Below are 19437 nucleotides of genomic sequence, written 5' to 3'. Positions count from 1 at the left end.
TCTTCAGTGCTTCCTATTTCTGTTCTCTTCTCCCAAGGTCCAGCTCCTTCCTTACCTTGCAGTGCCCACATCTAAATAGTCACAAGCCCTCTTGATTCAGTCTCTAGAAATGTCTCTTACCTCCTTCCTTCCTGTTTTTACTTTCTTTTTCTTTTGTTTTGATCTCAGCTGAGAGTTATGTTAATCACTCTTCAGCTTGTGGGAAGCTATTAGGGAACATGTGAAGTTCTTGTATGTTTCCTTTTTAAATTTCTAATCACCACTCCGTTTTCCTTCCCCTTACATGGACAAACCATTCAGTGTTTATTGTGTATCATTATTTTTAATGTGTTCCTATAAAATATGTATTATAATTAATGTACATATGGATTTTTTAATATCATGAATTCTGAACCATCTGAGATACACATTCTTATTCTCATCTAGAGGATGAAGAAGCAAATGCTTAGGGCATGCACTTGTTTAGAATTTTTCCAGCTGGTAAGTGATGGAGCCGGAGGTTTGAAAGCAAGCCTTCTGTTTCTTACATTTGGAAACATTCTTCCAAGATCTCTGTTTCCTCATCTCTCCCTTCCAGTGATCTTGCTTCTCCCAATCATAATAGGCCTCAGCACTCACACCCTAGACCTTGTCTTTATCAATAGCTGCACTATTCTACAATCTCAATTTTAAGACCCCATTTCTCAATACCACTCCTATCTTTCCAACTCACTCCCTCTTGTTCCCCGACTCCAACAATCTTTTGATGACCCAGCAGACCCAATATTCCCTCACTTCCCTCATGACCTTGTTCCCCCCTTACTTAGCTTACATTCCACCGTCAGTCTGTAATCACTCCCTTTCATACACCTGCAACCCCTTGCCCTCTTCTTGCTTTCTTACACTTGCTTGACTAAATCACAACCCTGGTTAATTCCAACTTTGCCTACTCTGCCCAGTGCACTGGATGGCCAAGGGGACCCCAAGGCTACTCAGCAGTCATGCTTTATTTTCTGATTCACCCACTCCTCTCCTAGATCAGTGGTCGGCAAACTCATTAGTCAACAGAGCCAAATATCAACAGTACGACGATTGAAATTTCTTTTGAGAGCCAAATTTTTTGAACTTAAACTATATAGGTAGGTACATTGTTATTAACTTAATTAGGGTACTCCTAAGGCTTAGGAAGAGCCACACTCAAGGGGCCAAAGAGCCAAATGTGGCTCGCGAGCCGCAGTTTGCCGACCACTGTGATTATTTCCTTCCTTTTTCTTGTGAAATCTCTTCCCCAATCCTTACACTTAATTGTGGAGTTTTTGGTTTTCGCTTGCTTCCTATTTTTATAAGAAAAGAAAAGAAAAGCAATCAGAAGAGATGATCCAGCCCAAGACTGTTTTGCTCAGTGGTTAAAGGCTCAGCCTGCGGACCAGAGGGTCTCGGGTTTGATTCCAGTCAGGGGCACATACCTCCGTTGCAGGCTCAATCCCCAGAGGGGTCGGGGCCCCTGTGGGAGGCAACCAATCTATGTGTGTCTCTCACATCGACGTTTCTCTCTCTGCCCCTCCTCCCCCTTCCATTCTCTCTAAAAATCAATAGAAAAATATCCTTGGGTGAGGATTAAAAAAAAGAGAGAGAACATCCAAAGTCCACCATGGAATCTGCTCCCCTGTCCGCAGTTGTGCCTGTGCTCTCCACCCTCCTGTTGCTGTGGATGGGTTCTATGTGCTCTCAGCAGAGGAACCTCTTTAACTGCTTGGGTACTTTGGTCAGCAACTTTTACTCCTCCTTCTGCATGATCCCTGTGAATAATGCCCCCCCCCCCCCCCCCCCGCATCTGAACCCCCCCCCGGCATCTGGAACCTGTGAATGTGTTACCTTACATGTAAAAGGACTTTGTAGATTAAGATTATCCTGGACTATCTGAATGGGCCCAATGTAATCACAATGATTCTTACTAGTACAAGAAGGATACTGAAGACAGAAACAAGAGGTTGGAGTGATGGGAGGGAAGGGACCCCCAAGCTAAGGAATGTAGGTGGTCTCCAGAAGCTGAAAAGGCGCAGAAACAGATTCTTCCTAAAGCCTCCAAAATGAATGCAACCCTGCTGACATCTGAATTTTATACTTGAGTCTAGAACTGCAAGAGAATACATTTGTGTCATTTTAAACCACCAAGTCTGTGGTAATTTGTTATAGCAGCAGTAGGAAACTAATACAATCTTTTTGTTTTATTCTTTCTACCAACCTGGAATTTTCCCCCCCATCTTAAATTAAAATTACTTTCTTGACCTCACTTGCCTTTAAACTTCCTCCCTCCCATTTCTCTCCTTCCTTTTACAGCATAAGTCCTTGAAAACCTTGTCCCATTTGCTGTTTCCAATTTCTTCCATCTGCTCTTGAATCTCTGCTCTTTTGACTTTTTCTCTTTCCCCTGCTACTCTAGGAAAACTACTCTTGTCAAGATCATCAATAACTTGTAAGTTGCTAAATGCAGTGATCAGTTTTGAGTCCTTATCTAATTTGACCTGTTAGATGCATTTGACATAGTCATCACTCCTCTTCCCTCCTGAAATGTTTCTTACCTGACTTGTAGAACACCACATTTCCCTGGTTTTCTCCCTGCCTCGTTAGTTGCATATTCCCCATCTCTTTTGCTGGTTCCTCATTCTTTCCTTCTCTTTAAACTTTTGAAATATTCTAGGACTCAGCCTTCTGCTCTTCTCTATTTGTACTCATTTAATTGAAGTCCTCATCTAGTCTTATGGCTTTTAATACCCTATATATGCTTATGATATCCAAATCTATGTATCTAGCTCAGAACGTCTCCCTAAACTCTAGACTTAAATATCTGCTCTCTATCCCAGTGGATGACTAGTAAGCATCTAAGCCCAGCATGTCCAGAACTGAGCCCTGATCTTGTCTCTTTCCCCACAAATATGCTTCTCCTACAGCCTTTCTTTTTTTCAGTCGTGGCAACTCTGTTGCATCAGTTGTTCAGGTAACTGTAGAGTTATCCTTGATTCTTCTGTTTTCTCTCATGCCCACATTTAATCCATCAGGAGATCATGTTGGCTCTGTCTTGAGACTATATCCAGTGTCTGACTACTTCTTACCACTTCCATGCCACCTCTCTGGTCTGAGCCACCATCATTTCTCTCGTGGGGTGAACAGAGACATGGTGAGAAAGGGAATAAAGAGGTGGTATATAACGACACAAATGTATTCTCTTGCAGTTCTGGACTCAAGTCTAAAATCAAGGTGTCAGCAGGGTTGCATTCATTCTGGAGGCTTTAGGGGAAAATCTGTTTCTGTGCCTTTTCAACTTTTGGAGGCTGCCTACATTCCTTGGCTTGGGGTTCCTCCCTTCCACAGTCTTGCTTCTGTCCTCACAGCTCCTCTGATTCGGGCCCTCCTGTTTCCCTCTATAGGGACAGTTGTGATTACACTGGGAGATGAGGATTGCATCATACCCAGTTATTGGTGGTTGCCCCCTGATCTATATTTCTGCTTGTCAATTCTCCCTTTTCAGTCAGTTTTCATCACAACAGCCATTGTGATCTTCTTGAAGCAGAAGTTAGATCACTTTATTTCTCTTCTCACCATTGTCCAATCACTTCCCTTCTCACTCCACCTGAAAGCCACAATCTTTACAGTGGCCTGTGAATAAGGCTCTACACCCCTGCCAGCTGTCCTTCCCTTATCCTGACTTGGTGTCTGCTCTACCAGGCCCTGGAGGGTCTGACCCCATCCTCTCTCACTCCACTTCAACCACATGGCCCCTCAGACATGCCAGGCATGTTCCAGCCTCTGTGCTTGCAGTTCCCTCTGCCTCGGTGTAACTTCCCCCAAATATCTCTGTGGTCTTGATTCTGAGGCTTCCTTAGTGAAGCTTCTCCTAACAGGCTTCTACCTCCATTCCGACGTCCTTCTTCCAGGCTTTACTTTTCTCCACACAATTTTCATCATGCAGCATGCCATCTATTTTCTGACTTCTTGAATGAAAATGTTTAAAACACAGGGACATTGAAAGGCCAAGACAATAAACAGCTTATACTCACTACCTAGATCAGTGATGGTGAACCTATGACACGCGTGTCAGAGGTGACACGCGAACTCATTTTTTTGATTGATTTTTGTTAAATGGCATTTAAATATATAAAATAAATATCAAAAATATAAGTCTTTGTTTTACTATGGTTGCAAATATCAAAAAATTTCTATATGTGCCACGGCACCAGAGTTAAGTTAGGGTTTTTCAAAATGCTGACACACTGAACTCAAAAGGTTCGCCATCACTGACCTAGATCCAACAATTGCTAATTGGCCAAACTTATTTTAGCTCCCGCTTACATACACATATTTTTGACTGATTCAGATGAAAGTTCTAGACATCATGTTATATCACCCCTAAATTGTTTCTCATGCATCTCCTAAAAGTAAAGATACTCTTCTACATACCATAATAATCATTATCACACGTAAGAAAAGAAAAATTAGTTTTAAAAATCAATGTTATCTCATAATTCAGAGTGTATTCCAAATTTCCCTTTTTGTCCCCAAAATGTTTCTAGCTGATTTTGTTGTTTGACCAAGGATTGGCTGGAAGTTAAGACTTTTGTTTGTATGCCTCTTTGGTTTCTTTTGATTGAGAAGAATCCCCCCCACCTGACTTCTTTAAGAGACTAAGTTGGTTGTCTTGTAAACTGTCCCACATTCTGGATTTGTCTGAATGTTTCCTTGTGATATCATTTATTAGTAACTTGCTCCTCTGCTCCTATATTTCTTATAAAATGGAAGTTAAATCTAAAATCTTAGTTAGATTTAGGTTCCCCATCTTTGGCAAAAATATTTTATGGGTTTGTAAGTTTCATATTTTGTTCCATCAGGAGATGAGACAGTCAAGCTGTCTCATTTTTAGAGAGGCTACATTGATTGTTTGGTTAATGTGGTGACTGCTAGATCTTTTGTTGTTAGAACCATCTTTCCCTTTGCAGTTAGTGAGCAATCTGTGGTAATTCTTTGGCATGTTATATTTATTTTACACATTTGTGTTTTTTATTCTCTGTGTCCTATTGGGATTAGAAACTGGCATATATCTGACTTGATAGCCCATATCTCACCCTTATCTCGGCATCTGTTTCTCTCGCTTAGGAGTATGCTTATATGTGTCTGCTGTTCTGTTAGTTTGTGAGCTTATCAGAGGCAGCAACTTTCTCTTAACCCACCTTTATATCCCTATTAGTGCTGTAGGTTCACATAGTGGATATTTGTCCCATAGGGAAGGAAGCATCAGAAACTCCTCATCCCCCAAGAAACCTAAACTATAGAGGTTCTAGCCATAGACTCTTAGAGTTGGCAGCGATCTTCACGGGCAGTGTGCAGTGAACTTCCACCTTGTGATGGGCCCCAAGCCCCCTTTAGACCTAGGAAACATTCTGTTGAAGGTTCTTGAGCAAGTGTTTTGTTCCATCACTGTGAACCACAATGAATCACTGTTCTTCAGAGACCCGTGGACACTCCCTCAATGCCTCACCGTCAAAACGTGGGTTCTCAATGCCCCCACCTAAGAAGGCCCCCCTCAACACTCCTGGCACTCCAGTTCTTGAAGACTTCCCTCAGAATGACGATGAAAAGGAGCGTCTGCAGCGGAGGCGCTCCCGGGCCTTTGAGCTACAGTTCAGCATAGATTCTCCCCGTCTGCTGGCCTCTCCCTCCAGTCGGTGAGTGTGTTCTGGGCTGCCTCCTGGGGTGGCACCACCCTGACATGGGTGCGTGGGCCTGGCATCTCCACACTACCTCCTGCATTCTGGGTCTTGATTTTGAAAAGTTACAGCATCATGATCCTCACCAGAGTTTTTTATTTTTGTTTTTCATTTAGGAATATTGACTTTTCAGCTACAATTCCAAAGTTTACAAACACACAGATTACAGAGCATTATTCCACCTGTATCAAACTATCCACTGAAAACGTGAGTATCTGCTGGGGTTTATCAGCGAAGCTTCTGCAGCTTGAGCACCGGGGAAATCTAGCCTTGATTCTATAGAGGATGCATGATCCATAATAACTATTTCTATTCTCCAGCGACTCTTCTTAGTGTTGGTGCTTTCATATGGTTTTACTGTGTTTTTTTTTAAAATATATTTTATTGATTTTTTACAGAGAGGAAGGGAGAGAGATAGATAGTTAGAAACATCGATGGGAGAGAAACATCAAGCAGCTGCCCCCTGCACATCTCCCACGGGGGATGCGCCCACAACCCAGGTACATGCCCTTGACCGGAATCGAACCCGGGACCTTTCAGTCCGCAGGCCGACGCTCTATCCACTGAGCCAAACCGGTTTTGGCGGTTTTACTGTTTCTTATATACCTTTGGTGCACCTTCTGACAGGTTGCCTGTCACCTGTAGTATATCAGCATGGCTTAGGGGATAACAGTGTGAGCTCTGGAGCAGATAGTAGAGTTGTGGAGCTAATTGTGAGTTTTAGAGCTCACTTGAATTGGTATCCTGTCTGTGCCACTTATAAGCTATGTGGCCTTGGCAAGTCACTCAACCATTTTGCTGCAGGGTTCTCTGTAAAATGAGAAAGAGAATAGTGCCTGCTCCTGGGGTCCCTTTGTGTGCAGTATTTAGAACAGGTCCTGCACACAATGAGCACTCGGGAGTCGTGCTGTGACTCTCTAGGACTTGAGAATGAGGAGGGACACATATGTATTAGCTGTGTCCCAAGTGTTTGTGGCAATTGATATCTGTGGCGAGATGTGGGATATCCCTGTTTAAAAACTTAGCCACCTCTTAGGGTAGCATCATTTATGTGAACCTCTGCTATAAATAACAAATTTTTCTGCAATTTTCTCTTTCTAGAAAATCACTACCAAGAATGCTTTTGGCTTGCACTTGATTGATTTTATGTCAGAAATTCTTAAACAGAAAGACACCGAACTGACCAACTTTAAAGTAAGAAAGATATCTACCTTCTCTTGCATCTGAATTAATGATGAGTATTTCTGATACTTAGTATAGCACAATCATTAAATTCTACAAACACATGAGATTCTCCCTTGTTAAGACATATTATTAACTACTTTACCTTCTTTTCCTAAACCGACGAAATGTAGAAAAGTTATCTTTCTGTTATGTTGTCTAATCCCTGTCAGTCTTAGAAATCTTTGTCACTTTTTTTCATAAGGACAAGTAAATATTTTATGAAGCTTGCTGTGTTTTGCCTGTTCAGCACACCCTTTTTATGTATCCCCACGAGTACAGCTCTGCTTGTCTGATTAGGTGGCTGCGGGCACTCTGGATGCCAGCACCAAGATCTATGCTGTGCGTGTGGATGCTGTCCACGCTGACGTGTACAGAGTCCTTGGGGGGCTGGGCAAAGATGCACCATCTCCGGAAGAGGCAGAGAGCCATGATGCAGGTACGTGTGTGGGGGTCTGGATTTAAGGTAAGGGCTTCTTAAAGGGTGTGGAAGATTGTTATGTGAGTAATATACTGGAATGAAGTCACAAGAAATCAGTTATCTCATCTTGTGAAGACACGGACATTTTCCGATATGTCTGTGAGAATTGGAAATTAACTTGTCTTAGAAACTTAATTGAGTAGTTTGGTTTCTCCTTCAGCTGCAGATCAGATGTACCTGTTGCTGTGAGAGAATGGCATGTGTTTGTCACAGTCACTCTTTAGAGTTTTGAGGAACTTGAAGTTCAGTTGCACCCTCCAAAGCAGTCCTTGCAGTACACGGTCTTATTCCTTCTTTAGATGGAAGTGTGACTGAAACAGGAACTACTAAAAAGGCTCCAAAGCCCAAGAAGAAGCACTCGCACAAAACCATCGAGCAGAATATAAACAACCTCAATGTCTCCGAGGCGGATCGGAAGTGTGAGGTGAGGAGCCGTGTGCACAGTGTGGTCTCTGACTCATTTGAGACGTGGGTGCTGAGCCTGCCTTGCTGGTTTGTGCTTGTTTAGGTCTCAAGGGGGTAAAATATTCAACTGGTCTTTTCAGTGTCATCCTTTAGCCTTTCAGTAAGACTGATGGGCAAGTCCCTGCTTTCCCTCAGTGTTTCAGAATGACTGAGTAGAAAAAGATGGCAAATTACTGAGAAATCTGATTAAAACATTTCTTTTCTTTCTTAGTACATGCAGCAATGCTGGCATTAGCGAACATTTATTCTGTACTTGCTAGGCACATTGTGCTGCCTTGAGCATGTGACTAGCATTAACTCATTTAATCCTTATAACATCCTTGCTACATTTTATGAAGAGGTGATTGAGGTGCAGGGCTGTTAAGTAACTTGCCCAAGATGGCACAGCTAGTCTGTAAGCTTGGATGGGAAGCTAAGTGGTCTGCTCCAGAGTTCTTGCTCTAAGTAGCCAATACAATTCGGCAAACTTAAGGAATCTTCTGCTTACAGGAATGGTGTTGGAGCTTCATTTATAATTATCACAGTTAATTTGAAGCAAACAAGTGTTGCCAGAGTTTTTTTAAAATTTTGCTATTAAAAACAATACCTCTATGAACATTTTTGTACGTATCATCTTTGCACTCTTCTGGGAGTATATGTATAAGAAAATTCTGAGAGGGAATTTCCACTGCCCTCAAAAAAAGTTTGTACCAACTTACTCTCCCACCAGCAATGGACTAGATTACTTCTTTGTTATCTCCATGACATTCATAAATGGTAATTAAGGTCACGAGACTGGACTTGATCACCAAGGGGATGTGTGCATGTGAAAGAAGGACTGAGCCCTGGGATGCCCCAATTTTAAGAGTTCAGTAATCTGAAGGGAAAACATCCAGTAGGTAGGAGGAAAGCCAGGAGAGTGGTATCCAAATGAGGGAGCATGGGAGTTTCAGGGAGGTGGGAATGATGAGCCATGTTAAATCTGGCAACCTGAAGCTTCTGGTGAGCTTGGAGGGGGCCCTGTGGAACTGAAGCTCAAGCCTCCAAGAAAGGGATGCTTCGTGGCTGTGCTGGTGGCCCTGAATTTGGAAGAAGGGCTCGTGGGCCAAGGATCCAAAGGGCATGCTGGTTGGTGCTGGTGTCTCTGAGGCACACAGTGAGGCTGGTTCTGTGAGTGAGAAAAAGTAGATTGAATGCAGCTACTGTTACAGGTAGGACCTCTCACATCTGGAATGAAGCACTGCTGGGTGACAGAAATAGGAGGCCTGCATAAAGAAGGAAGTCCCTTCTCCCGGTAGCCCTGCAATCTCTCTCTCTCTAGTGCCTCCTATTGGTGGATCCCAACAGCAAGCTGCTGGCAAAGCCAGAATGTGGCCACAGACCCAGCATCAGAGAGAATAGAAGGTAGTTTTGGAGTTGAGAGGCAGTAGTAGCTTAATAACTGGCAGAGAAGTAGAGTGTCATGATCTCTACTTTCAAAAAAGTTCTGTTGTGGGCGGGGAGGGGGGAAGAGAAAGGCAATATGCAAAATGTTTCCCATTGGGGAATCTAGGTAAAAGTTAAGTGGAAGTTCATATTACTTTTTCAGCATTCTTGTAGGCTGAAATTTTTCATAATAAATGGGGGAAGCAAATAGGAAGAAACAGATATAGGCTGTTGTTTTAAAGAGTAATGGATAGGCAAATGGAGGGGGAAGTAAGATCTGGAAGTTTTGTATTTGTTTTAATGGGAGAATTAACAGCATGTTTGCTTGTTGATGGCAACGATCTAGTGGAGAAGGAATTACTGACAATGCAGAAAAGAACAGAGAAATGCTAGCATGGCATCCTTGAACATGTGAGAAGGGAAGGGGATGGATAGCATTGATGGGCCTGGGCCGAGGAGCCCCACAGTGATGGGAGATGGGACATTCTCTTCTGGTTGAGTGTCTGTCTCCTCCCCAACCCCAATTGAAATAGGAAGCCAGATCATCAACTGACAGAGAGTGTGAAGGAAGAAAGTGTTAAGAGATTTGAGGAGAGAAAAAGGTAGGAAGGAAAGAGTCATCTGGGGGTGGTGGTAAGAAAATGGACTAGGGAAATATAGTTTGCTTGCCAGACAATACTTAGGGTCCATTTGATGGATTTGAAGTGAGGTCAGTCAGAATGCTTTGTTTCTTCGTCATGATTAGCTGTGTGGGTGCAAGCATGGAGTAGCAGAAAATTGTATTTAGCAAAGGATTGTGTTTAGCTGAGTGAATGTGACACAGAAAGAGACTGGAGTTAAGAGCATGTGCAGGGGATTGGTCACAGTCATTGCTTATGGAATTTTAGCTGGGAAGGTAGGTAGTGAGCGTAAAGTAATTTGATCATTAGTTGTAGGGCCTGGTGGGATCAGACTTGTTGGAGACATCACCTGTAGGCTATACAGGTGGGAGGTGGTTGTCATAGAGAGGCACTTAGAATTAAGGGAATGGAACCTGGCCGTCGTTGTAGCTTAGTGGTTGAGCGCCGATCTATGAATGAGGAGGTAACGGTTCGATTCTTGGTCATGGCACATGCCCAGGTTGCAGGCTCCATCCCCAGTGTGGGGCGTGCAGGAGGCAGCCGATCAATAATTCTCTCTCATTATTGATGTTTCTGTCTCTCTCTATCTCTCTGTTCCTTTCTGAAATCAATAAAAATATATTTTAAAAAAGCATTAAAAATGGTGACTTAGGGAAAGAGACCAACAGAAGGTTTCTGTTCAGGTTTTAACAAATGTGTTTGTTGACATGTTATAAGCTTGTGATCACGTGCTATGTACTTGACTGGCATCTATTTATTTATCTGACTACATACAGCCTTTTTTTTGAACTGGTATCGGTTGGGATGGGCCTTTGCCTGATCAGTTAGAAAGCCCCATCCACTTTTTCTTGTTAAATTATTTTATTATATATCTTTTTTCAACATTTTTTTTTTTTAAATCCTCACCTGAGGATTGGTATTTTTCCATTGATTTTTAGAGAGAGTGGAAGAGAGAGGGAAAGACAGAGAGAAACATTGATGTGAGAGAAACATCGATTGGTTGCCTCCTGCACATGCCCTGGAGCCTGCACCTGAGGTGCGTGCCCCTGACCGGAATTGAACCTGGGACCCTTCAGTCCTCAGGCCAACACTTCATCCACTGAACCAAACCGGCTAGGGCCCCATCCACTTTTGATTATGTGCAGAGACATTTCAGTTCAGTGTGTGCAGCCGTGATGAGCAGGCCCAGTGAATGGATTTGATATTTTCTTTGGCTCCTTTCCATAACCTTGGCTTCCCTGTGTTTGTGCTCAGATTGATCCCCTGTTTCAGAAGACTGCAGCCTCGTTTGATGAGTGCAGCACAGCAGGGGTGTTCCTCTCCACCCTCCACTGCCACGACTACAGAAGCGAGCTGCTTTTCCCTTCGGATGTCCAGACCCTCTCCAGTGCAGGGCCCCCTGAGATGCCAGATTTAGATTGGGTAGAAATGACAGATTTAAAAGGTAAGTCCACACAATGCCTTTCACCAAGCTGTCAGTCATTAGAGATGATTGTTATAACCCTGGGGCGTAGAAAGCGATGGTGCTCTCCAGAAGGTTCTTCTGGAGTGCCAAATTGGGCACCCTGTTGGGTGGAACTGTTCCTACTTTCTGAAGCATGGAGTCTGAAACAGTAGTAGCTAGTGCTCTCCTGTTCTCGGCCTGTGTGTGCCAGTCCCTCAGGTGCCCCATAGCAGCCAGTTCTCAAGTCACATATTGGAGCCAACAGCTAACCTGGAGTGTCAGAGTTTGGGCTTAGGAAACGGGCTTTGAGAAACTTGTCAAGCCAGAGGGGTCTCGTTCTTATTTGTTACCAATTGGGGGGGTGGGGGGGAGACCTGCGAAGAAGAGGACATTGGGAACTGCTCACAGATGGCTCTGTGGTGGTCTGAGAACAGATCTGCCCTGTTGTCAGCCTCTTATACTGGCTTGGCAAGGATTTTAACCCCCATCCCATCCTCTCCCTCCATGCCCCCCCCTAGTACTTTCTCCTCTTTTAGTCTTCTCTCAGATTTGTTAAGTAGAACAATTTTGTACTAACAATCTGTTTTCCAAGTTTATGTGCTCAGCTGGCGCTCTAATCCTGGGAGGCGGGTAATCTAGTTTGGGACTGAATTGACATGATCGGGGGGTTGTGCACTGAGCACGCTCTAGGAGAGGGGTTTTCATTTCCCGACTATAGCGAAAGGCATGGGATCTGTTTCATAGTCACCTGTTATGTGATTCAGGTTTCTACTCAAGGGTTTTACTAATCTTTGGAATGCTTGGGAGCAGCCTGCCTTCAGTGGGGGTGCCTGTGTATCTGCCCCTCCCAGAGAGCAGCCATTCTCTCTGCTCGGGGACCCGAGGTGACTGTGCCTCCCTCGACATCCTGCTGCTCTGATCCTTCAGGGAGTGGGGAGCGGGCTCTGCTCACCTCTAACCTTCTGTGCTCTTCCTGTCCTCGCCAGCACTCCTGGAGCAGTGTACGGAGGACCGCCAGATCTGCCCTTCCCTGGCCGGCTTCCAGTTCACAAAATGGGACAGCGAGACACATAATGAGGTGTGGACCTTTGGACTTTTCAGGGCTTTGGGCATTTCTCCAGCACCTTGTGGTTTCAGTGAGACAGTCTGAGATTAGTTCTGCCCAATAGGAAACTGTGGCATCATTTTTATTTAGCCACAAGTAGAGAAAACATTTCCTTTGGCACTTTTGTAGGGACTAAAACCTGGGAACATCGGGGGGAGCTAGGAGTGGGGTTGTGACATCCAGCCAGACCAGTGGACAGGTGGGTGAATTCTGGGACCAGCTTTGTGCTCTCCTTGCACGAGGCAGCCCTTCCACACCTGGGTGCACATTTCTATCAGATTTACTCTTGAACATGGTTATGCCTTGGCCATTGGTTTCTTGGGCTGCTGTCAAGCTCGAGGAATTTCCTGCTCTTTGAGATTGAGTACCTTGGCACAGAGTTTCCTGAGAAATTGTCACGTGTAAAGCTTTCCTCTGTGTATTTTTAGCCTGGCCCCTTTAGCCTACTTACTACAACTTCCAAAACAAATGGTCTCCATGGGCAACTCTTTTCTCTAAACATGTAGCTAATGATGTGGAGTCCTGTTTCACATTTTACCAAAGACAGTACAGCTCCATTCTGTACTGCACAATATAAACTTCCTCCACGCTTTTCTGTTATGAGAACATTGGCTCTGGGGAGGAGGGGAGGCATATCCAGCGAGGCCATTCCTCCAGCAGTGACCGTGGTCACCAGAATGAGGAGAACTCTCTCTCTGTTCCTCCAGTCTGTATCAGCCCTGGTAGACAAGTTCAAGAAGAATGATCAGGTATTTGACATCAACGCTGAGATAGAGGACAGTGATGGCGAGGACGTCCCTGATGGGCCTCTGGAGGATGACTTTGATGCCAACGACGAACCGGACCACACCGCCTCTGGGGATCATGCAGAGTTCAGGAGCTGGAGGGACCCCTGCCATAGTCAAAGCTGCCAGTAAGGCTCTCGGGGCCGTGGAGAATGTTCCCATGGGAGTTTCCCCAGATTTCCTGCTGGGGCAGTCTCGTTCCATCTCTGTAGATAGCTGGGCTGCTGGGCCATGTTGTCCACACAGGTGGAGCCACCCGACTCACAATGGAATCATACCTACCTTTGAATGTCAGCTCAGCTACTTATTGGTTATAAAACTGACATTGCAGTCTTGGCCAGGTGGCTCAGTTGGTTGTGCATCATCCCATACACCAAAAGGTTGCAGGTTCCATTCCCAGTCACGGCACATACCTGGGTTGCGGGTTTGATCCCTAGTCAGAGCAGGCAACTGATCGCTGTTTCTCTCTCTGTCCTTTACTCTCTCTAAAATCAGTAAACATATCCTCAGGTGAGGATTTAAAAAAAACAACAAACCTGACATCGCAGGAGTTTGTAAGGATAGAACTAAAATAGGTAAAGTGCTAGGGGAAAGTAGCTGGAATATAGTAGCTACTTCAGTGGTGACTATTGGTAGCACTTGCATTTGGTAGCATGGAGGGTGCCCCCTTTCTGCATACTGCAGCTGGTCCAGCTTTTGGCTAAATTGCTCCCTATTGTTATAGACGGAAACAGGCTGATGTGTTGCTTACAGAAAAAATGTGGTCCCTGCCTGAAGGATCAGGCAAAGTGGGGCTGGGCAGTGTTGGGTTACCAGGGACAAGCAGAGCAGAGAAAACTCAATAGGCAGATATCATTGAGCATATGGGGTGGGAAAAAGTAGTAAAATTGGTCTGTAGTCATTTATTTAGTAACCATCTAAGAAAATCAGAACTTTCTTGGCCTTTATTATATGTACTTAACAGATTAGTATTATTTAAACTTTGAATATAATTTGGAAGTAGGATCTCATAAAATCCTATAGTGCTGAGGGCCCCTAAAGGTCTTGAATGGGTATATGTGTAGAGCAGGCCCTCTGATATCTCCTGTGCCTCCAAGAGCAGCTTTGCAACCCTGGATTGGGGACAACCGAGGTGGTTGAGTATGTGTAAAACCTTAGAAGTCATCCAGTATAATTTCCCACGGAGGCAAGAATCCCTTCAAGAGCATTGCTTTAATATTTCCAGGGTAAGAGACTGCTTTCTTGAGCTCATTTTGTCTGCCCATGTGGGAAATGATTCTACTGATTAATGTCTTCAAGTTGGAGTGGACATCAAGGGGCTGAGCATTTGGTACCTTGAGACACAGCATCTGGCCCTTTAGCACTCTTCTTTCCTGATTTGTGCTGTTGACCTGTGATTTGATCCCTGTTCCCATCCTGTCTTCTAAGAAGTGAGAAATGGCAGGCAGCTTAGTGGGAGATTTTCAAATGTCAGAGAAGAGCTGTCACTCTTCCTGAACACTGAGGTGGCATCTGAGGAACTGATGATAGCAAAGTCACTTTCATTTGGTTATTTTGTTAGGAACATAGATACTTGGTTTGAACAAGTATCTCCATTTCTCTCTAGCTCCAGAGAGAGCAAACTCTTAGACTCCATCCTAGTGAATGCAGTAGGGGTGGGGTGGGGGCTTAGGTTCTAGTTAGGGTTTTGTCCATCTTGGAGTCCCATACCCTCACATGGTGCTGGCCTGTTTTGGGAGCTCAGTAAATGAACTGAATTGGACCTGACCCTGCCATGGAAGCTGTGAGGTGTGGGGTAAGAGGCATCACTTCTTTATTTTTTTAGGACATGTTTTTATTGATTGATTATTTACTTAATTTATTTTTTAGAGAGAGAGGAAGGGAGAGGGATAGAAAGATAGAAATATTAATGAGGGAAACATCATTGATCAGCTGCCTCCTGCATGCTCCTTACTGGGGATTGAGCCCGCAACCCATGCATGTGTCTTGACCAGGAATCAAACCTGTGACCTTTTGGTTCCTGGGTTGGTGCTCAACCACTTAGCCACATTGGCTGGGCTGACATCACCTTTTAGGCTCTTTCTTTTCTGGAAGGGTTGAGACTTGATGATTATAGTGATATCTGATATTTATTGAGCTCCTCATTCTGACTTTGAGCCAGATACTATGCTAGGACCCTTACCTGCATTGTTTTATAAAATCTGTATAATATGTAAAATGTAATCACTTAAACCAAACCTCACAACAGTCCTATAATTAGCTTCTGTTTGCCCCATTTACATGTGGAAACAGGCTCAGAGAGGTTATGTAATCCTGGCTGCACGTAATGAGCTATGAATGACAGCCTCCACTCAGAGCACTTAGGTGGAAGTCTGTGAGGCCAGCCATGTGTTGCCATTTTCCCAGACCTCCCTGGGTGACCATCCTGTGCACCAGGTCTAAGAACTCCGCACCATACTGAAAGGTCTTCAGGGTGGGGTATGGGCGATGCTGGATTAAATCCCCATGTGTGTAGCCTGCCCACGTTACCTGTACCTAGGTGGCATCACTGTCAGCTGTGCACAGGGTAAAAGGTGGTGTGTGTATGTTAACAAGGACACGGCTGAGAAAGTGCTCGGTGTTTAGGAGCAGGTCTGTGCGTTCCCTCTTCCTGGTCTCTCTGTGGTGCAGGCATAACTTTGTGAGGTGCTTGCTGTCTGAGGTACAGGCCCAAACCACAGCCTGCCCAATGCCTGCAAGAGTGAGGTGTGTGCTAGGAGCCAGATGGGAGGAGACCTTTAACCCGAAGATATTAGTTACTTAACTGGTGCTAAGCTGAAGGAAGGGGGGGACGGTATAGAAGAAATAGAATTCCTCTAGGACAGTGGTTGGCAAACTCATTAGTTAACAGAGCCAAATATCAACAGTGTAACGATCGAAATTTCAAGAGCCAAATTTTTTGAACTTAAACTATATAGGTAGGTACATTGTTATTAACTTAATTAGGGTACTCCTAAGGCTTAGGAAGAGCCACACTCAAGGGACCAAAGAGCCGCGTGTGGCTCGAGAGCCGCAGTTTGCCGACCACGGCTCTAGGGGATTAGAGATGTTCAATGGAGGGGCAAGCTTTGAAAATGACTGTGGTTAGGTTAGCTGTTGAGTGGGGATCAGTTGGCTGCCTCCACACAGCACTGTAAGAATTATTAAATGGCTAGAGTTCAAGCCTCCAGGTCCTCAGTCCAGCCCTGGCCCACAGACTCACTTTTTAAAAAAATACATTTTTATTAATTTCATAGAGGAAGGGAGAGGGGGAAAGATAGAGAGAGAGAGAGAGAAACATCAATGATGACAGAATCATTGATCAGCTGCCTTCTGCATGCCCCCACTGGGGATTGAGCCCGTAATCCAGGCATGTGCCCTGACCGGGAATTGAACTGTGACCTCCTGGTTCATAGGTCGATGCTCAATGACTGAGCCACGCCCATACTTTATAGCTTTGCCTTTTAGTTCCTAATGATTCCCAGCATGACCGCCTAAGCTTTATCAGAAGAATAGTCATGAGAATTGCGTGGGGATGCTGCTGGAGCCATCTTTCTCCGTCTGGAGTTCACAGTGCATACAGTTACTTAATAACATAGGCCAGGCATTTCGCAGGCTAGAAGTGTGCATTTTTTAGTACATTTTATTCTTTAAAATTAATATTTAATTACACAATAAATATATAAATACAGCCCTAACCAGTTTGGCTCAGTGGATAGAGCGTCAGCCTGCGGACTGAAGGGTCCCTGGTTCGATTCCAGTCAAGGGCACGTACCTTGGTTGCGGGCACATCCCCGGTAGGGGGTGTGCAGGAAGCGGCTGATCGGTGTTTCTCTCTCATCGATGTTTCTAACTATCTCTCTCCCTTCCTCTCTGTAAAAAATGAATAAAATATATTTTAAAAAGACACACACACACACACACACACACACACATATATATATATATATAAATACAATTTCCTGGGTTTTAAAAAAGATTCTGAAGATAAAGGCAAAGTCCCCTTTTAAAACGTTTTTAGCTTATTCCATAATGCTTGATATAAAGGGTTTATACCTATCGCTCACGACAGGTAAAAAGCCTTCCGAAGTTTCCTTGTTAACCTTCCTTGTAGCAGGCAGTAGAGCACTACTCACACACTTGCTGATGTCAGAGACCCTTCGGAGAAAGCTACCTCACACAGGCTAGTAATTCACAGAACGGGTGAACAATCAAACCCAAGCTGCCATGCTGGACTGGCCAGTTAGACACTTCACACACAGCAAAGAATGAAGCTAGATGGTCTGAGACTTAGATTATAAAGGGGACCCCCCAGCATTTGCAGGACATAAATTACAATAACATCTTCACTTTTAGTAGGAACGACAATGGTTATTGGAGCCCTCCTTTATGGAAGGATGATGAGGAGAGGATGAGCGACTACCAGCTTGTGAAGCACTTTGGAATGTCCAAAGTACTTGTGTAGATTTGATCATGTTGTTATAAAATTAAGAGAAGCAAAACACTTTGATGAAGTAAAAACTAAGGGTTGTTGATGTGCAGTAATTATATTGGACTTAGAAATGTTGTCATTTGTGGAAAAGTGGGTAGGTAGAGCCTTCAGCTGCATCACATGCTGCTTTACATGTAAGTACACGGTTGTCTATGTCAACATGGACATGATTGTATGTGTAAAAACATTATTTGATGTGTGTTACAGGGAAGAAATGATTCCCCTTGGGGATGGAGACATTAGGACCATGTGCCCCCTTCTATCCATGAGACCGGGAGAATATTCCTATTTCAGTCCCCGCACCATGTCGATGTGGGCTGGACCGGAGCATTGGCGTTTCAAACCCCGACACAAACGTATGTACTTCCAGGTAGTACCTCTTAGGAAAAGAGATAGTGTAGGTGACCAGCGGTCAGCAGGTCGGCCGAGGAAGGGAAATGCCAGTTGCTGTTCTATTGAGCCTTTTAGTCAGCTGCAGACACACATAGACAAGCCAGTCTCTCACTTGGACAGTCAGTTGGCCTGGCCTGGGATGAGGGATCAGTTAAGACTAAGGCCTCAGTGGGAAAAGTCAGGAGAGCTGGGCTCCTGACCTGGTACTGCCCTCTAGTATCCACGTGGCTTCAAACAATGGCTGCAGGTGGGAATGACCAGGCCCTGGGGCCCATGTGAGTTACTCACCATGCAGCCCTTGGCAGGATTCTGAAGGGGGTTATGCCAGCATTATGTGTTTTTCATTCCCTCTTTGAAAAGGAGATATTAATTCGCATACATTTTTGTGTTTGGTAGCAAAACCACAAATTATAAATTAAGGATGAAAATCAGACATATGATTTGCCATTCCCAGTGCTTTATGGTGCAGTTGGTAAGACTGCCAGTGTGTCCTGTGAGATGTGGACATACTGTAGGCCCCAGAAGTGAGCAGTGTTGCTATCTGTTCATTTCTGCAGAAGATGCTGCCTTGAAATCAGAAAACAGAAAGAAGAGCACAAAGAAAGACTTTGAAATAGACTTTGACGGTGACATTGACTTTGATGTGTATTTTGGAAAAGCAAAGGTTTGTGCTGGATGTATTACTATTTGTGCTTTCTTAAATTACTCTTTGCATTCCTCTTTCCCTTTTAGATGTGATTTTTAAAAATTAATTATAAATTTAACTCTTAAACAGATGGCTTCATTGTCCCTCGATTCTTAGAGGAATTGATAAACAGTCCCAAATTCAGTGGCAGAGAGGATAAAGTTTAGAATATGAATAATGTCTAGCAAAGTTGTTGGGGACTCTGGATGGGACACTAGTGCTGCCTATGCCCAAGCTCCTCCTAAAAAAGAATAGGTGTTAACCATTTTTATTAAAGATGCCTAGAAAGCACTTTTTTTCTTTTTTTTAATTAATAGGCTGCTACTATTCTGACCAAGTCTACTTTGGAGAACCAGAACTGGAGAGCCACCACCCTTCCTACAGACTTCCACTATGAGGCTGATCACCTGGCTCAGCTGCACCTCAAACCGGGCACCAGGGTAAGGCTGGTTCTTGTTTCCTCAAGGCTGCTGTTGAGCCTGTTTATAGCATCAGAGACGTCCAGTGGCTGGTATTGTTGACTGTCAGGCTGTGCCTTCAAGGAAAAGGCGTGAGAGCATGAGCAGGAATGTGTGTTAGCCAA

The 19437-nt window shown here is 44.2% G+C and overlaps 1 protein-coding gene across 6 annotated transcripts in view; it reads left to right on the top strand.

Moving 5' to 3' along the window:
* The window catches only part of NCAPH (non-SMC condensin I complex subunit H), a 51841-nt gene that overhangs the window by 11057 nt on the left and 21347 nt on the right, over positions 1 to 19437 (top strand). For all 6 annotated transcript variants that reach the window (XM_023744107.1, XM_023744110.1, XM_006102809.3 and 3 more), the window contains exons 2-12: positions 5483 to 5699; positions 5858 to 5948; positions 6843 to 6935; positions 7263 to 7401; positions 7743 to 7867; positions 11187 to 11376; positions 12363 to 12454; positions 13189 to 13394; positions 17984 to 18132; positions 18727 to 18833; positions 19172 to 19294. In XM_023744107.1, the coding sequence (XP_023599875.1) occupies positions 5533 to 5699; positions 5858 to 5948; positions 6843 to 6935; positions 7263 to 7401; positions 7743 to 7867; positions 11187 to 11376; positions 12363 to 12454; positions 13189 to 13394; positions 17984 to 18132; positions 18727 to 18833; positions 19172 to 19294 (1482 nt within the window). In that variant the 5' untranslated portion in view covers positions 5483 to 5532. The remainder of the gene's footprint in view (positions 1 to 5482; positions 5700 to 5857; positions 5949 to 6842; positions 6936 to 7262; positions 7402 to 7742; positions 7868 to 11186; positions 11377 to 12362; positions 12455 to 13188; positions 13395 to 17983; positions 18133 to 18726; positions 18834 to 19171; positions 19295 to 19437) is intronic.

Source organism: Myotis lucifugus, unplaced genomic scaffold (assembly GCF_000147115.1).
Source record: "Myotis lucifugus unplaced genomic scaffold, Myoluc2.0 scaffold_430, whole genome shotgun sequence".
In the NCBI taxonomy this organism is placed as follows: Eukaryota; Metazoa; Chordata; class Mammalia; order Chiroptera; family Vespertilionidae; genus Myotis; species Myotis lucifugus.
Note: the sequence above shows the minus strand (reverse complement) of the source record. Positions and strands in the feature narration are given on the sequence as shown.